The sequence below is a fragment of the Mandrillus leucophaeus genome, unplaced genomic scaffold (genome assembly GCF_000951045.1).
Source record: "Mandrillus leucophaeus isolate KB7577 unplaced genomic scaffold, Mleu.le_1.0 Scaffold526, whole genome shotgun sequence".
Lineage (NCBI taxonomy): Eukaryota > Metazoa > Chordata > Mammalia > Primates > Cercopithecidae > Mandrillus > Mandrillus leucophaeus.
Window position 1 is genome coordinate 260,995 of NW_012105653.1, and position 14,574 is coordinate 275,568.

At 42.9% G+C, this 14,574-nt stretch overlaps 1 protein-coding gene across 1 annotated transcript in view; it reads right to left on the reverse strand.

The window, feature by feature from the left end:
• Positions 1–14,574, reverse strand: part of DIP2A (DIP2 disco-interacting protein 2 homolog A (Drosophila)) — a 79,430-nt gene that overhangs the window by 41,458 nt on the left and 23,398 nt on the right. The window contains exons 6-8 of the mRNA XM_011996831.1: positions 13,616–13,735; positions 11,368–11,565; positions 1,137–1,228 (exon numbers count right to left, since the gene is read on the reverse strand). Coding sequence (XP_011852221.1) covers positions 1,137–1,228; positions 11,368–11,565; positions 13,616–13,735 — 410 coding nt within the window. The remainder of the gene's footprint in view (positions 1–1,136; positions 1,229–11,367; positions 11,566–13,615; positions 13,736–14,574) is intronic.

Genomic DNA, 14,574 nt, shown 5'->3' on the forward strand with positions numbered 1-14,574 from the left:
GGCTAATAGTTCACATACAAGAGTTAGGCACTGAAAGAGTTACTTGGAACCGTCTGCCAGCTTGTTAACCTGCAGTTCACTTGTTGGGTGATCTGACACAGGTGACCTTCTCACTATGGGATTTCACTGGTGTATTGATTTTCACCATGTTCTCAACTATTTTCCACCCTGGACTTTCCAGTATACCAGAGGCCCTCGGGTCTGGTCCAGCTTGCCTGCAGCAGTACTGCCCCAAAGAACTTTCTATGATGACGGAAACGTTCTACCTCTGAGCTATAAATACTGTAGTTACTAGCCACACTCCTACTGAGCCCCTGAGATGTGGCTTGTGCAACTGAGAAACTGTATTACTTATTTTATTTAATTTTTGCTAATTTAAATAGCCCCAAAAGCCATATAGGGCAGTGTAGCACAAGAGAATAAGCCTCTAGCATCCCATTTTGGCAGATAGGTACAAGGAGGTTACCTGGACACACAGAATAGGGAAGGAGATAAAAATACAGAGTTTCATAGCAAGGTTTCAGAACTTTAGATTTTAATTCATAAATTCTAAGCTCTGGAATCTAACTTTTTTAATATTAACATATATGAAGTCAAACAGAAAAGAAGATGAAGAAACAGTGGACAAACAATGAGTGCAGGAAAAGAATGTTGCTTTACTCTACATCACAAACTTTGCCATATTTTTCACTGCTGATTTTTGTTGTTGTTGTTTGTTTTGAGACGGACTCTCACTCTGTCGCCAGGCTGGAGTGCAGTGGCAAGATCTTGGCTCACTGCAACCTCCACCACCCGGGTTCAAGCGATTCTCATGCCTCAGTCTCCCAGGTAGCTGGAATTACAGGCACGCACCACGATGCCCAGCTAATTGTTTGTATTTTTAATAGAGACAGGGTTTTGCCATGTTACCCAGGCTGGTCTCAAACTCCTGAGCTCAGGCAATCCGCTCGCCTCGGCCTCCCTAAGTGCTAAGATTATAGGCATGAGCCACCGCGTCCAGCATTCACTGCTGATTTTAAATCCCTTTTATTAATGCTGTAATTCTAACTAAATGATGGAACACTAATTTCAATGAAACAGATTATCGAAGTCTCTGCTTTTGCTCATTCCAACAAAGTGACATTCTAGTTACTTACTCTGTCTCCAGGTTTAAGCAGAGGTTCATTCTTACTTGTCAGTTTATTAAGTAGAGTATAAGCTAGTTTTAAACTCCGACTCCAAAGTTTACCTAAAACAAAATAAAAACACTAAGCAATGTAAAAGTTAAGAAACAAATAATTAACATTTTAATGTAGAAACCAAAATACCCCATAACATACCATTATCCCATTAGTGGAAATTTAGGTAGTTTCCATCTAATAACTATTCTGCACAATGTTGTAAGGAACATCATTGTTGGCTCTTAAAAATAACTTACAGATTTATTTTTCTTAATACAAAAACAAAACAGGATTTTATTATAGAAAATTTGGACTACAGAAGAGCCAGCAGAGGCCAGGTGCAATGACTCACACCTGTAATCCCAGTACTTTGGGAGGACGAGGCAGGCAGATCACTTGAGGCCAGATGTTTGAGACCAGCCTGGCCAACATGGTAAAACCCCCTCTCTGCTAAAAATACAAAAAATTAGCTCAGCGTGGTGGCATGCGCCTGTAATCCCAGCTACTCGGGAGGCTGAGGCACAAGAACTGCTTGAACTTGGGAGGCGGAGGCTGTAGTGAGAGCCAGCCTGGGCAACAGAGACACTATTTAAAAAAAGAAAAAAAAAAAGCCAGCAGAAAAAAGTCAGTATTTGGTATACATATGTATATGTACATATGTGTGCACACATATACAACTATACACATATAAGCACATATACAGGTCTGCATAATTTTCAAGAAATGAGATACTTCACCGTACTTTTCCAATTAATACTGCAGTGTAAATGGATTTTCATGACATTAAATATCCGTCAATTACATCATTTGTAAGAGTAGCACATAATTCATTTAATCTTCACAACAATTCATGAAATGGGTCATATCTTTATTTTAACATGTTAAATTCCCAATTTAATACGTTAAATTTAAGATGTTAAAATACTAGGCATCCCCAAAGAGAAGTTCCCCTGACCAAAAATCAAGAGACGATATAAACAAAAGCAACAGATCCAAAGGTGATCCGGGTATCAATGCTATCCATTCTTTACTTGGAAAGCCATCGGGACTTCACACCAGGCACAGGGCCCAGGAACCAGCTCTTACTCCGAGGTCCCTCCCATCACACACCCTCCTGGCACAGTTGCTACGTTCACAAGCACTCAATAGGGGAGAGCTTCACTGAGGAAGACAGGACACCAGAGAAAGGAAAAGCCTAGAGGACTGGGGGTGTCGGGAGAGGATGACACGAGGCAGGGGTGACCACAGGACAGGAAGACTGAGAAATATGAGTCTAAGCCCCACACCTGCAGGAGCCTTAACACACCCCCACCAAGCAGCCTATCAAAGAAGCAACACAAAGTCATCATTGAGCCCTTCGAGTCCCTGCAGTACAACTGCAAGCAGGTTGAGCGGCCATGCCCTGCAAGTGAGCGCTCAATTTCCCGTGTAATAAGATGAAGCTCAGGTGCAACACTATGAAGTAAGTGAACTGGGGGACCTGAGAAATGAACGAGGAAAAAAAAAATACTAGACCAGGCACGGTGACTCATGCCTTTAATCCCAGCACTTTGGGAGGCCAAGGTGGGTGGATCATCTGAGGTCAGGAGTTCGAGACCAGACTGGTCAACACAGTGAAACCCCATCTCTACTAAAAATATAAAAAATTATCTGGGAGTGGTGGCACATGCTGTAATCCCAACTACTCAGGAGGCCGAGGCAGGAGAACTGCTTGAACCCAGGAGGCAGCGGTTGCAGTGAGACAAGACCGTGCCACTGTCCTCTAGCCTGGGCGAGAGTGAGACTCCCTCTCAAACAAACAAACAAAGACAAAACTCAACTCAAACCACTGTTTTAGCCTATTTTAAAAAGTCAATTTAAGGTGTTAATAATTGTAATGCATAAAGAATTTCAAACTGAATCCAGCTGTACATAAAAAGAATAATGCATCATGACCAAGTCAGTTTTATCCCAGGAATGTAAAGAGGTTCAACAGAAAATCAACATAATTTGCCACATTAGCAAAATAAAGGTGAAAAATAAAACAATCATATCAATAGATGGAAGAAAATAAAAGCAATTTAAATCATTCATGATTTTAAAATGATTTTAAATGATTTTTGAAATCCTTCTTAAACTCAGAAAAGGAAATATACTGCCTTAATGTGAAAAGGAGCATCTTTAGAAATCCGATAGGAAATATCATAATGGTTGGGTGTTGAAAGCTTCCCCTCTGAGAGAAGTAAGCTAAGGATGTCTGTTTTCAGCATTTTACTGAAAGGCTTAGCCCATGCAAAAGGGGAGAAAAAGCTGAACAACTGGAAATGTAACTACCATTATTTGCAGATGACATGATGATGTAGTTTACGAATCTTCCATAACTGAATTCAGCAAGGCTGCCAAATATATCAACATAAAAATACAATTTGATTTCTACATACTAGCAATAAAGAGTAAATAGGCCAGGCGCAGTGGCTCACACCTGTAATCCTAGCACTTTGGGAGGCTAAGATGGGCAGATTGCCTGAGCTCAGGAGTTCAAGACCAGCCTGGGTGAAACCCCGTCTCTACTAAAATACAAAAAATCAGGAGGGTGTGGAGGTAGACACTTGTAATCCCAGCTACTCAGGAGGCTGAGGCATGAGAATTGCTTGAAGCCAGGAGGCGGAGGTTGCTGTGAGCCAAGATCGTGCCACTGTACTCCAGCCTGGACAACAAAGCAAAACTCTGTCTCAAAAAAAAAAAAAAAGTAAATAAAAATTTTTGATGAAAGTATCCACCGCAAAATTAAAACACATACACACTAAGTACCTGAGACTGTCACAAGAAATATGCAAAATCTCCCCACAGAAAATTACACATTACTGAGATAAAGTAAAAAATATTTGAATGGAGGCACAGATGTCCAAGGGCTGGAAGACTCAGTAATGGAAAGGTGGTCGGGTGCGGTGGCTCACGCCTGTAATCCTAGCACTTTGGAAGGACTAGGCAGGTGGATCACCTGAGGTCTGGAGTTCGAGACCAGCCCTGGCCAACATGGTGAAACCCCATCTCTACTAAAAATACAAAAAATTAGCCGGGCGTGGTGGCAGGCGCCTGTAATCCCAGCTACTCAGGAGACTGAGGCAGAAGAATCACTTGAACCTGGGAGGCGGAGGTTGCAGTGAGCTGAGATCACGCCATTGCACTCCAGCCCAGGCAATAAGAGCAAAACTCCATCTCAAAATAATAATAATAATAACAATAATAACAATAATAATGAAAAGGCATTAATTCTCTTTAGACTCATTCAAAGCAATGCTCATAATCTCAGTAAGTATACTGTGACACCTGACAAGCTCATTCTAAAGTGGATCCTGAAATGCATAGGGTAAGAATTGCTAAGACACTCTTTTTTTTTTTTAATATGGAACACTTCACAAATGTGTGTCATTCTTGCACAGATACCATGCTCATCTTCTCTGCATCATTCCAGTTTTAGTGTATGTGCTGCCACAGTGAGCATGCAAGATGCTCTTGAAGAAAACAAGACGGCGGGCTTTCGCTACAGATGTCAAGACTTACTATAAAACTACGACAATCAAGAGAGTGTGGTATGGGCACAAAGAATAGAATACAAATCAATGAAATAAAACAGAGAACAGCAAAACAGATCCACCCGTGTGTGGACAACTCACTGAGGACTCATGTGCCACCACAGAGGAGTAGGGCAAGGGCTGTCTTCTCCTTAGATAAGAATGGGACAGCTGGTTATCCTTCTTTAGCAATGAACCCTGGAACCCAGTCCCACACCATTCACAAAAACGCATTCCAGGTGAATGGCAGACCGAAATGTGAACAACAAAACAACAGCATTTTCCCAAATTAATGGAATAACGTTTTGATCTCAGCCAAGGGAAACAGTACTTAAGGAGAACACAAAAAGCAAAAATCGGGCCAGGCATGGTGGCTCACGCCTGTAATCCCAGCACTCTGGGAGGCCAAGGCAGGTGGATCACCTGAGGTCAGGAGTTCAAGACCAGCCTGGTCAACACAGTGAAACCCTGACTCTACTAAAAATACAAAAAATTAGCCGGGCCTGGTGGTGTACGTACGTCTATAGTCCCAGCTACTTGGGAGGCTGAGGCATAATAATCGCTTGATCTGGAAGGCAGAGGCTGCAGAGAACCAAGATCACGCCACTGCACTCCAGCCTGTGCAACAGAGTGAGACACTGTCTCAAAAAACAAACAAAACAAAAAAGCAAAAAGCAAAAATCATGCAAGAAAAGAAGATGATGGATAGAACTTCTGTTCACTAAGCTACCATTAGTGGAAAGCCAGCCACAAAGTGGGAGAGAACTCTTGCAAGGTATTACCGACAAAGGGCTGGTATCCAGAATATAATATAAAAAATTCCTATAAATGATCCTATATTAGAAAATGTGCAGCTGCTCTGCCTAGGGAGTAGCCATTCTTTTATTCCTTTGCTTTCTTAATAAACTTGCTTTCACTTTACTATATTGACTTGCCCTGAATTCTTTCTTGCACAAGGTCCAAGAAGCCTCTCTTGGGGTCTGGAACAGGATCCCTTTCTGGTAACATCTTCCTGGTGAATTCCAAAGAGGTAATACTGAGGAGACCCCCGACCCGAAGGAAGTAAGACCACAGCACCAAATGGCCGACTTTGGGTAAGTGGAGTGCATTTACCGGGGTAAAGGATGGAACTGGGTTAGAGGCCCAACTTAGGGGAGTCAGAATTTCTCCTAAGACAGAGTGGGTTAAAGGCCCCTCTTAATAAAAGGCAAGGGCACTTGAACAAACCTGCGTTCGAGGCCCAACCTGGGAAGGTTACAGTCCTTCCTAAGATACAAGGGGTTAGAGGCCCCCCTTCAGTAAAGTCCCTCTCGGCCAAGAATGGATCTGGCACTACAGAACGTTAACCACTATTCTCTTTGGATTAATCTGCCTTGCACTCTTTGCTGACCGCTTTGGGTGACAAGGTTAGGCATGTACAGGATCATGGAACATGGGAGCATTTTTTCTCCCCAAAAGGGGAAACTCCAGAGCTGATGGGACTGCTGGAAAAGAGCCCTTCATTACTGACAAATGGCCACCTGAACTTCTGATTCAGTGTCGCTGCAATGGGTGGGTCTTTCTCTGGCCTCCCTGAGCTCCTCACCTTCCCCATCCTGCTATAGGCAATGCTTTTCTCCCTTTCTCTTTTCCATCTTTTCTGTTACTCAGGGCAACTGTCTGCTCCTTCATCTTGCCCAGAGACCACATGTTGAAAAATGTCCTTGGGAGTTGACTTGTAACCACATGGAGGTACTTTCTCTTGGTTTCCACCATCGAGTGAACAGCAATTTGAGGGTTCATGTTGTAGTTAGCTCTAAAGGTTATCTCGAGCAGTTAAAAGCCTTTGCAAGCTCAGAATTGGATGCTCTGGACATCTGGGAATAGTCCAAGTGCCCAATACTACAGCTTATTGGCTAAGGTTTATTGTTTTCACCTAGGAGGTTACCTTTGGTAAAGTTCCAAACTCAGAAATATTGGCCGTAAATCCTGGCTGAAGTTGGGTAATAAGAGATTTAAAAGGACTTTTTTAAAAAAGCACTATGGGCTGGGTGCAGTGGTTCATGCCTGTAATCCCAGCACTTTGGGAAGCTCACATGGGTGGATCACAAGGTCAGGGGTTCAAGACCAGCCTAGCCAACATGATGAAACCCCGTCTCTACTAAAAATACAAAGAAAAACAAAAAACTAGCCAGGTGCACGCCTGTAATCCTAGCTACTCAGGAGGCTGAGGCAGGAGAACTGCTTGAACCTGGGAGGCGGAGGTTGCAGTGAGCCAAGATCACGCCACTGCACTCCAGCCTGGGCGACAGAGTGAGACTCCACCTCAAAAAAATTAAAAAATAAATTAAAAAAAAAAAATAAGCTGGGCGTGGTGGCTCATACCTGTAATCTCAGCACTCTGGGAGGCCGAGGCGGGTGGATCACCTGAGTTCAGGAGTTTGAGACCAGTCTGATCAACATGGAGAAACCCCGTCTCTAATAAAAATACAAAATTAGCCGGGCATGGTGGTGCATGCATGTAATCCCAGCTACTCGGGTGGCTGAGGCAGGAGAATCGCTTGAACCAGGGAGACAGAGGTTGTGGCGAGCTGAGATCGCGCGACTGCACTCCAGCCTGGACAACAAGAGCAAAACTCCATCTCGAAAAAAAAAAAATAATAACTAATTAAAAAAATAAAAAAATAAAAGAGCACTATGGTTAAAAGTCAGCTTAAAAGCAGATATTCAAGGTTTAACAGCCTGGGACTCCTTGGGGGAAACAGAGGAGGCACCACAGACCCCATTTTGGGAAGAACCTCTGTTTTCCTCATGAAATCCCAGAAATTTAAAATTTAAAATCTCAAAATCTAAGGCTCTGCTCTGTTGTACAGCACTGTGTTATGTGACAGTTTTGACTTCACATTCTGAGAGAGCTTTAGTATAGTAACCACGTAGGAAATATACTTTGGAGGTAGCTAATGGCAGTTGTAGGGGAATACACAGCTCTTTGCATGTGTGAAAAAAGTATAAGTGTAACTGGAGTCCCAGAAGGAGAGAAGAAAAAAATGAGGAAGAAGCAAAATAGGAAGAGAAGATGGCTATAATTTTTCTCAAACAGATAAAAGACACCATTCTACAGATTCAAGAAGCCCTGTGGACATCTTGAAAATTTCAAAGAACATCACAGGAAATGTTCAAAGAACATCACCTCTAAATATGTCAGAGTAAGATGGCTGCAATTCAAAGAAAAAGAACATTTTTTTAAGCAGCCATACACATTACTGTCAAGAGAGTAACAATGGTCTGGCATCTTCTCAAAAGCCAGTAACCATACCTTTGCACTGCTGAAAGAAGATAAATAACCACGAAATATAACCTTAAAAAATGAAGTTGCCAGCAAACCTACAGTATAATGAACATACAGGAAGTTCCACAGGCCAGAAGGAAATGATTACCCAGGAAAATATAGAATCGCAGGAAGGAATGTACATAGTAAAAGAATAGAAATGTACGACTGATTAAAAACACAAACAAACAAAAAACAATGGGCCGGGCATGGGAGCTCACGCCTGTAATCCCAGCACTCTGGGAGGCTGAGGCGGGCAGACTGCTGGAGCTCAGGAGTTTGAGACCAGCCCAGGCCACACGGCGAGACCTCGACTATACTAAAAATACAAAAAAGTACCCAAGCATGATGGTGTGTGCCTGTGGTCCCAGATACTAGGGAGGCTGAGGTGGAAGGATCGCCTGAGCCTGGGGGGTGGAGGTTGCAGTGAGCCGAGCTCACGTCCCTGCACTCCAGCCTGGGTGACCGGGCACAACCTTGTCTCAAAAAAAAAAAAATAAACACAATGGTAGTGATATCTTACACTCTGTATATAAATGCAGACAAACTACAAGCCAAGGAGAACGTTAAAAAAAAAAAAAAAGAAGTGTGTCACAGGCTGGGTTCTTCGCAAAGCAGACGCTGAGACAGGCTCAGGCAGTCAAAAGGATTCCTAGAGGATACAAATCTGTGACAGCAAAAGACAGGTAGCAAGACTGGGCAGGAGGAGCTGTCAAGCCACAGTGTAGAACTGACAGTCTCCACAAGTCCAGTGCTGCTTATAAGGAAAGTCCATGCTAACAGAAAGTAGGCCCTTGTCCCACTGCCTTACTCGGCCATCGGCCAGGGACTGCCCTGCCAATAGCATGACCTAGATTTGAACGCTGATTTAACAGTTGGAGGTTGTGAGCTAGCCATACTCATCAAAGCCTGGCAATGAGCGCCTTTCTTAAAGAATTACAGAACAATTTTTCTAATGAAAACAGATGTAAAAATCCTAAACAACTTATTGGCAAATCAAACCTGGGTGTACAGCTAAAAGGGTAAAATATTAAAGCCAAGTGGGATTTATTCTACAAATGAAGGGCTGCTTTACATTAGAAAATTAATCAAAATAATTCACCAAATTAATGAAGGAGGAAAACCATATGATCATCTTGCTAGCAGCAGAGAAAGCATTTGACAAAATTCAGTCCCAACTCATGATAACAACTTCTAACAAACAAGGAGAAGAGAACCGTCTTAATCTGACAGAGTTTCTACCAACAAACAAGCAAACAAAACTACAGAAAACATTATACTTAATTACCACAGGCTTTTCCTCAGATGGAAAAACAGGCAAGAATGCCCACTCTTCAACATTGTTCTATTTCACACTGTACTGGAGGTTCTAGCTTGTGCAAAAAAGCAAAAAAAAAAAAGAATAAAAGTATAAGTATTGGAAAGGACAAAATAACACTATCATTGTTCACCAATAATGTGATTTTTGTAGACAGATAATACAAAAGATATATAGACAAACAACTAATTATGAGTAAACGAAGAACTAATAAGCTAACTCAGTGAGATCACTGGATAAAAAGTCATCATTTTTTATTTTTATTTATTTTATTTATTTATTTATTTTGAGACAGAGTCTCGCTCTGTCGTCCAGGCTGGAGTGCAGTGGTTCGATCTCAGCTCACTGCAAGCTCCACCTCCCGGGTTCACACCATTCTCCTGCCTCAGCCTCCCAAGTAGCTGGGACTACATGCGCCCGCCACCACGCCCGGCTAATTTTTGTACTTTTTTTTAGTAGAGACGGGGTTTCACCGTGTTAGCCAGGATGGTCTTGGTCTCCTGACCTCGTGATCCACCTGCCTCAGCCTCCCAAAGTGCTGGGATTACAGGCGTGAGCCACCACGCCTGGCACAAAGTCATCATTTTAAAATAATATAGATTGCACTTATATATATAAGCAACAAATCAGTAGAGAAAATGAAAAATTATAGCACTTGTAATAGGAATAAATCTAATAAAAGATGCTCAAGACTTCTGTATTCCAAAGTATGAAAACATCACTAAGAGAAATTAAAGCCTTTAAAAGGGGAAAACATTCCATAGCCATAAACCGGAAGATTCCACAATTGTAATACAGGTTGAGTATCCCTTATCTGAAATGCTTGAGATCAGAAGTGTTGGGATTTCAAATTTTTTTAGGCTTTGGAATATTTGCATTATATTTACTTCCCAGTTGAGCATCACATCACAAGTCCAAAAATCAGAAATCTAAAATGTTTCAATGACCTTTTTCTTTGAGCATCATGTCAGCTTCAAGCAGTTTCAGATTTTAGAGCATTTTGGATTTTGGATTTTCATATTTGGGATGTTCTTAACCTATAAAACATTAATTCTATTCAAATTGAACTAGAGATTCAATGCAATGCCAATCAATAAGCATATGAAAATAATTTGTCACCAGGCAAATGCAAATTAGCCTGTGCTACAACAACCTATAACAAAGACTGTAACGAAATAAACAATATCACAAGCTGGTGAGAAAAGAGTAACTGGAACTCCTCATGTACTCACTGGCTGTGGGAGTGAAAACTGCTGCACTGCCTTTGGAAAACTGCTCGGCAGTATGTCCTAATGCTGAACAATTCTGCTTCTGCATTTATACCTGGCACAAACGCCTACATATTCTCACCAAGAGACTCACATAAACATGCTCCTAACCGCACTATATACAATAGCCCCAAAGTGGAAACGACACAAATGTCCATCTACTCGGCAGTGTGTAAATAAGTTCTAGTATATTCACACAATAAAATAATACCCTTCGATGAGAATAAACTAAAGAACACCTGTTTAAAAGCAGGTAAAGCCAACAGTGTGCGCAGTCAGGACAGCAGTTACCCTTCATGTGTGGGGGGCGTGAGGGGCTCTGAACCTAGCAACACTTCTGCTTGGAGTGCTGATGACAGGATCACGTCCACTCTGTGGATTCATCAGGCTGTAGACATGCTTACTATTTGTGTTACAAAAGAAAACATAGTATGGAACCAAAAGATGCCACATACACAAAAATACATACTGCATGATTCCCCTTACACAAAGTTGAAAACAAGACGAAACTAAACTACATGGGTCAGAATGCATACATAGAACGCTCCAAACACTCGAGCCCAGAGCAATGGCAGTCACCACGCATCAGTAAGTGGGGCCCTCTGGAGGAATGGGTAGTTGATATAGGTCAATGTTCTACTGATCTGCCAGCTGTGCTGGTTTCTCAGGAATATTTGTCAAGCTGTATGTCTATGCTGTGATACGTGTGTGACATTCCACAGCTAACTCACAAGCACAAGTGCTTTCTGTTAACACTTGCCATAGGTGAGAGTGTAGGTGGCTTTCCCAGTCGTGTCCAAGGCAGTCAGGCAGGGGGATTTGGGCTGTGCTGTGCCCCAGCGCTGCAAGGTGGCCAACAGTGACGGTGGTCGGGGGACACCTGCAGTGAGAGGCTCCCCCCTCAGCACGCTCGTCTCGCTTCCCTCAGGCTTCGGCTGATTTGGATCTGGTTGCTGAACTACAAGCAAAATCAAAATTTCAAAATCAGCAATTCAGAGCACCATGAACACATTCTCTTTTTAAGCATTCATAGTTTATAATACTGTTTTTTAATCCCAACTATAAAAAAGCTTACAATAATTTGTTTAGATCTTTGCATCACAATCACTGACAACTAACCAAAGGATTAAAGGAGCTTTAGTCATGGATGATGATGGTTGTGAAATAAAGTTAAAAACAACCCACCATCCTGGTGACCACAGCCTCACAGACAAAGGTGACCTTGGAGTGGTTCCCACTTTCCCAACCTCTGGACAGGTCTGTGTCACCTCTACTACCCCCGGCACCACAGCAGTGAACAGCCAGGTATCCGTAGCCTGGGGACAGGACCTGGTGGCCCACTCAGACAGGAGGAAAGCAAGCAGAAACACCACGTCAGCCTAGGGATCCAAACAACTATCACCATATTCAAAGAAAAACACATAAAAGATTAAATGATTATAGGCCGGGCGTGGTGGCTCATGCCTGTAACCCCAGCATTTTGGGAGGCTGAGGCGTGTGGATCATGAGGTCAGGAGATCGAGACCATCCTGGCCAATATGGTGAAACCCCATCTCTACTAAAAAAAACAAAAATTAGCCGGGCGTAGTGGTGGACGCCTGTAGTCCCAACTACTCGGGAGGCTGAGGCAGGAGAATGGCGTGAACTCAGGAGGTGGAGCTTGCAGTGAGCTGAGATCACACCACTGCACTCCAGCCTAGGTGACAGAGCAAGACTCTGTCTCTAAAAAAAAAAAAAAAAAAAAAAAAAAAGGATTATTTGATTATATAGCTCCCGGAAAAAGATTACTTTAATCTTGTTTTTTACTTTAAAAAGAATTACTTTAATCTTCTTCCAGGAGCTGTATAACCAAAATTTGCCCAAGTGGTAAGAAACACTGCTCTAAGATGCATTCACACCAACAAACTCTGAATTTGAAAGGCACTGCGTGATGGCTAATACGGATGCCAACCTGATGGGACTGACGTATGCAGAGTATTCTTCCTGGGTGTGTCTGAGAGGGTGCTGCCAAAGGAGATTAACATTTGAGTCAGCGGACTGGGAAAGGCAGACCCACCCTCAATCTGGGTGGGCACAATTTAATCAGCTGCCAGTGTGGCCAGAACAAAAGCAGGCAGAAGAATGTGGGAAGACTAGACCGGCCCAGCCTCCCAGCTTATACCTTTCTCCTGTGCTGGATGCTTCCTGCCCTCGAACACTGGACTCCAAGTTCTTCAGCTTTGGGACTCAGACTGGCTTCCTTGCTCTCAGCTTGCAGACGGCTTATTGTGGGACCTCACCTTGTGATGGTGTGAGTCAATATGCCTTAATAAACCTCCCTTTATATATATACATCTATCCTATTAGTTCTGTCCCTCTAGAGAACCCTGACTAATACACACTATCTGATTACAAAGGGGAAATAATCTCCTAAAACCTTTGTCTAATCCTCGGGTGTGCAGAAGACCCTGGGCTGGTCTGCTGCCAGCAGTGACACTGTACAAACAGCCAAGGTCTGAGAGTGGGACCAGCATGGGGGTCCCGTGGCTCTAACAACACACTCACATGCTTGTACTGGCTTCATTTCTGGTTTCTGCTTCTTGCTAGTTTTCTTTTTAAAAAATATATGTATATTCTTTCTTTCTAAATATGTATTTCATTCATATATGAGGCTAAATTCTGAAAAGCAGCCAAATCTATGCTGAAAATTGAACACTTTAAAACCACAAGATGAGTATTTCAGAGTTAAAGTCTAAATTAAAAATTTAAATAATGTAAGTTAAATAAAACCTTAGAAGTATTTTTACAAAATGCTAAGTCACTTGAATATGAGCAGTAAATTTTCTACCTGCTCAAATAAAGGAAGCAGTCATGTGATTCTAAATTTACCATTATACACAGTGACCACTGAGTCTGGAAACAGAATATACATAGCAATAACCCTGTATAATATATATTTGCCCTGTTTCTCAACTTCATGGCCACCCTTTTCATACAAACACAAAAGCTCAAAGTTGGACAACTCTTACCTTCCAACAATTCCTCAAAATCATCCACAAAGAACTCCTTCAATGGAGGGCGCTTTGGCCTCTTCAGGGTGTTAAGAAGCTGCTGGATTTTGGAGGACACTCTGCTGTTCACAGGGACACCTGTCACGGGAAGGACAGAGGAGCACTGAGGCCAGGACACATCACAACCTCTGGAGAAGTGGACACAGGTGTTAAGGCCCAAGAACAAACCACACGATGCATCAGAGCTTACAAATCCGTCCAAGTGTGGGCCCCACTGGACAGTCATTTTGGAATTAATTCATTTAGAAAACACTTACTGAATGCCTTCCAGGAAACAGGACTTGTTCTAAGCTAGCAGTTTGTTTTTGTTTTTGTTTTTTTGCTTTAGACGGAGTCTTGCTGTTGCCAGGCTAGAGTGCAGTGGTGTGATCTCAGCTCACAGCAATCTCCGCCTCCCAGGTTACAGCTATTCTCCTGCCTCAGCCTCCCGAGTAGCTGGGTCTACAGGTGTGCACCACCATGCTCGCTAATTTTTGTATTTTTAGTAGCAACAGGGTTTCACCATGTTGGCCAGGATGGTCTCAATCTCTTGACCTTGTGATCCACCTGCCTCAGCCTCCCAAAGCGCTGGGATTACAGGCATGAGCCACCACGCCCAGCCTAAACTAGCAGTTTTTTAAATGGTCCAGGGACCCCTGGGGCATCCCAGACCCTTTCAGGAAGTTTATGAGGTCACGACTATTCCATGGTAATGTTAAGAAGCCATGGCCCTGTAATTCCAGCACTTTGGGAGGCCAAGGTGGGTGGATCATGAGGTCAGGAGATTGAGACCATTCTGGCTAACATAGTGAAACCCCATCTCTACTAAAAATACAAAAAATTAGCTGGGCGTGGTGGCAGGCGCCTGTAGTCCCAGCTACTCGGGAGGCTGAGGCAGGAGAATGGTGTGAACCCAAGGTGGAGCTTGCAGTGAGCCG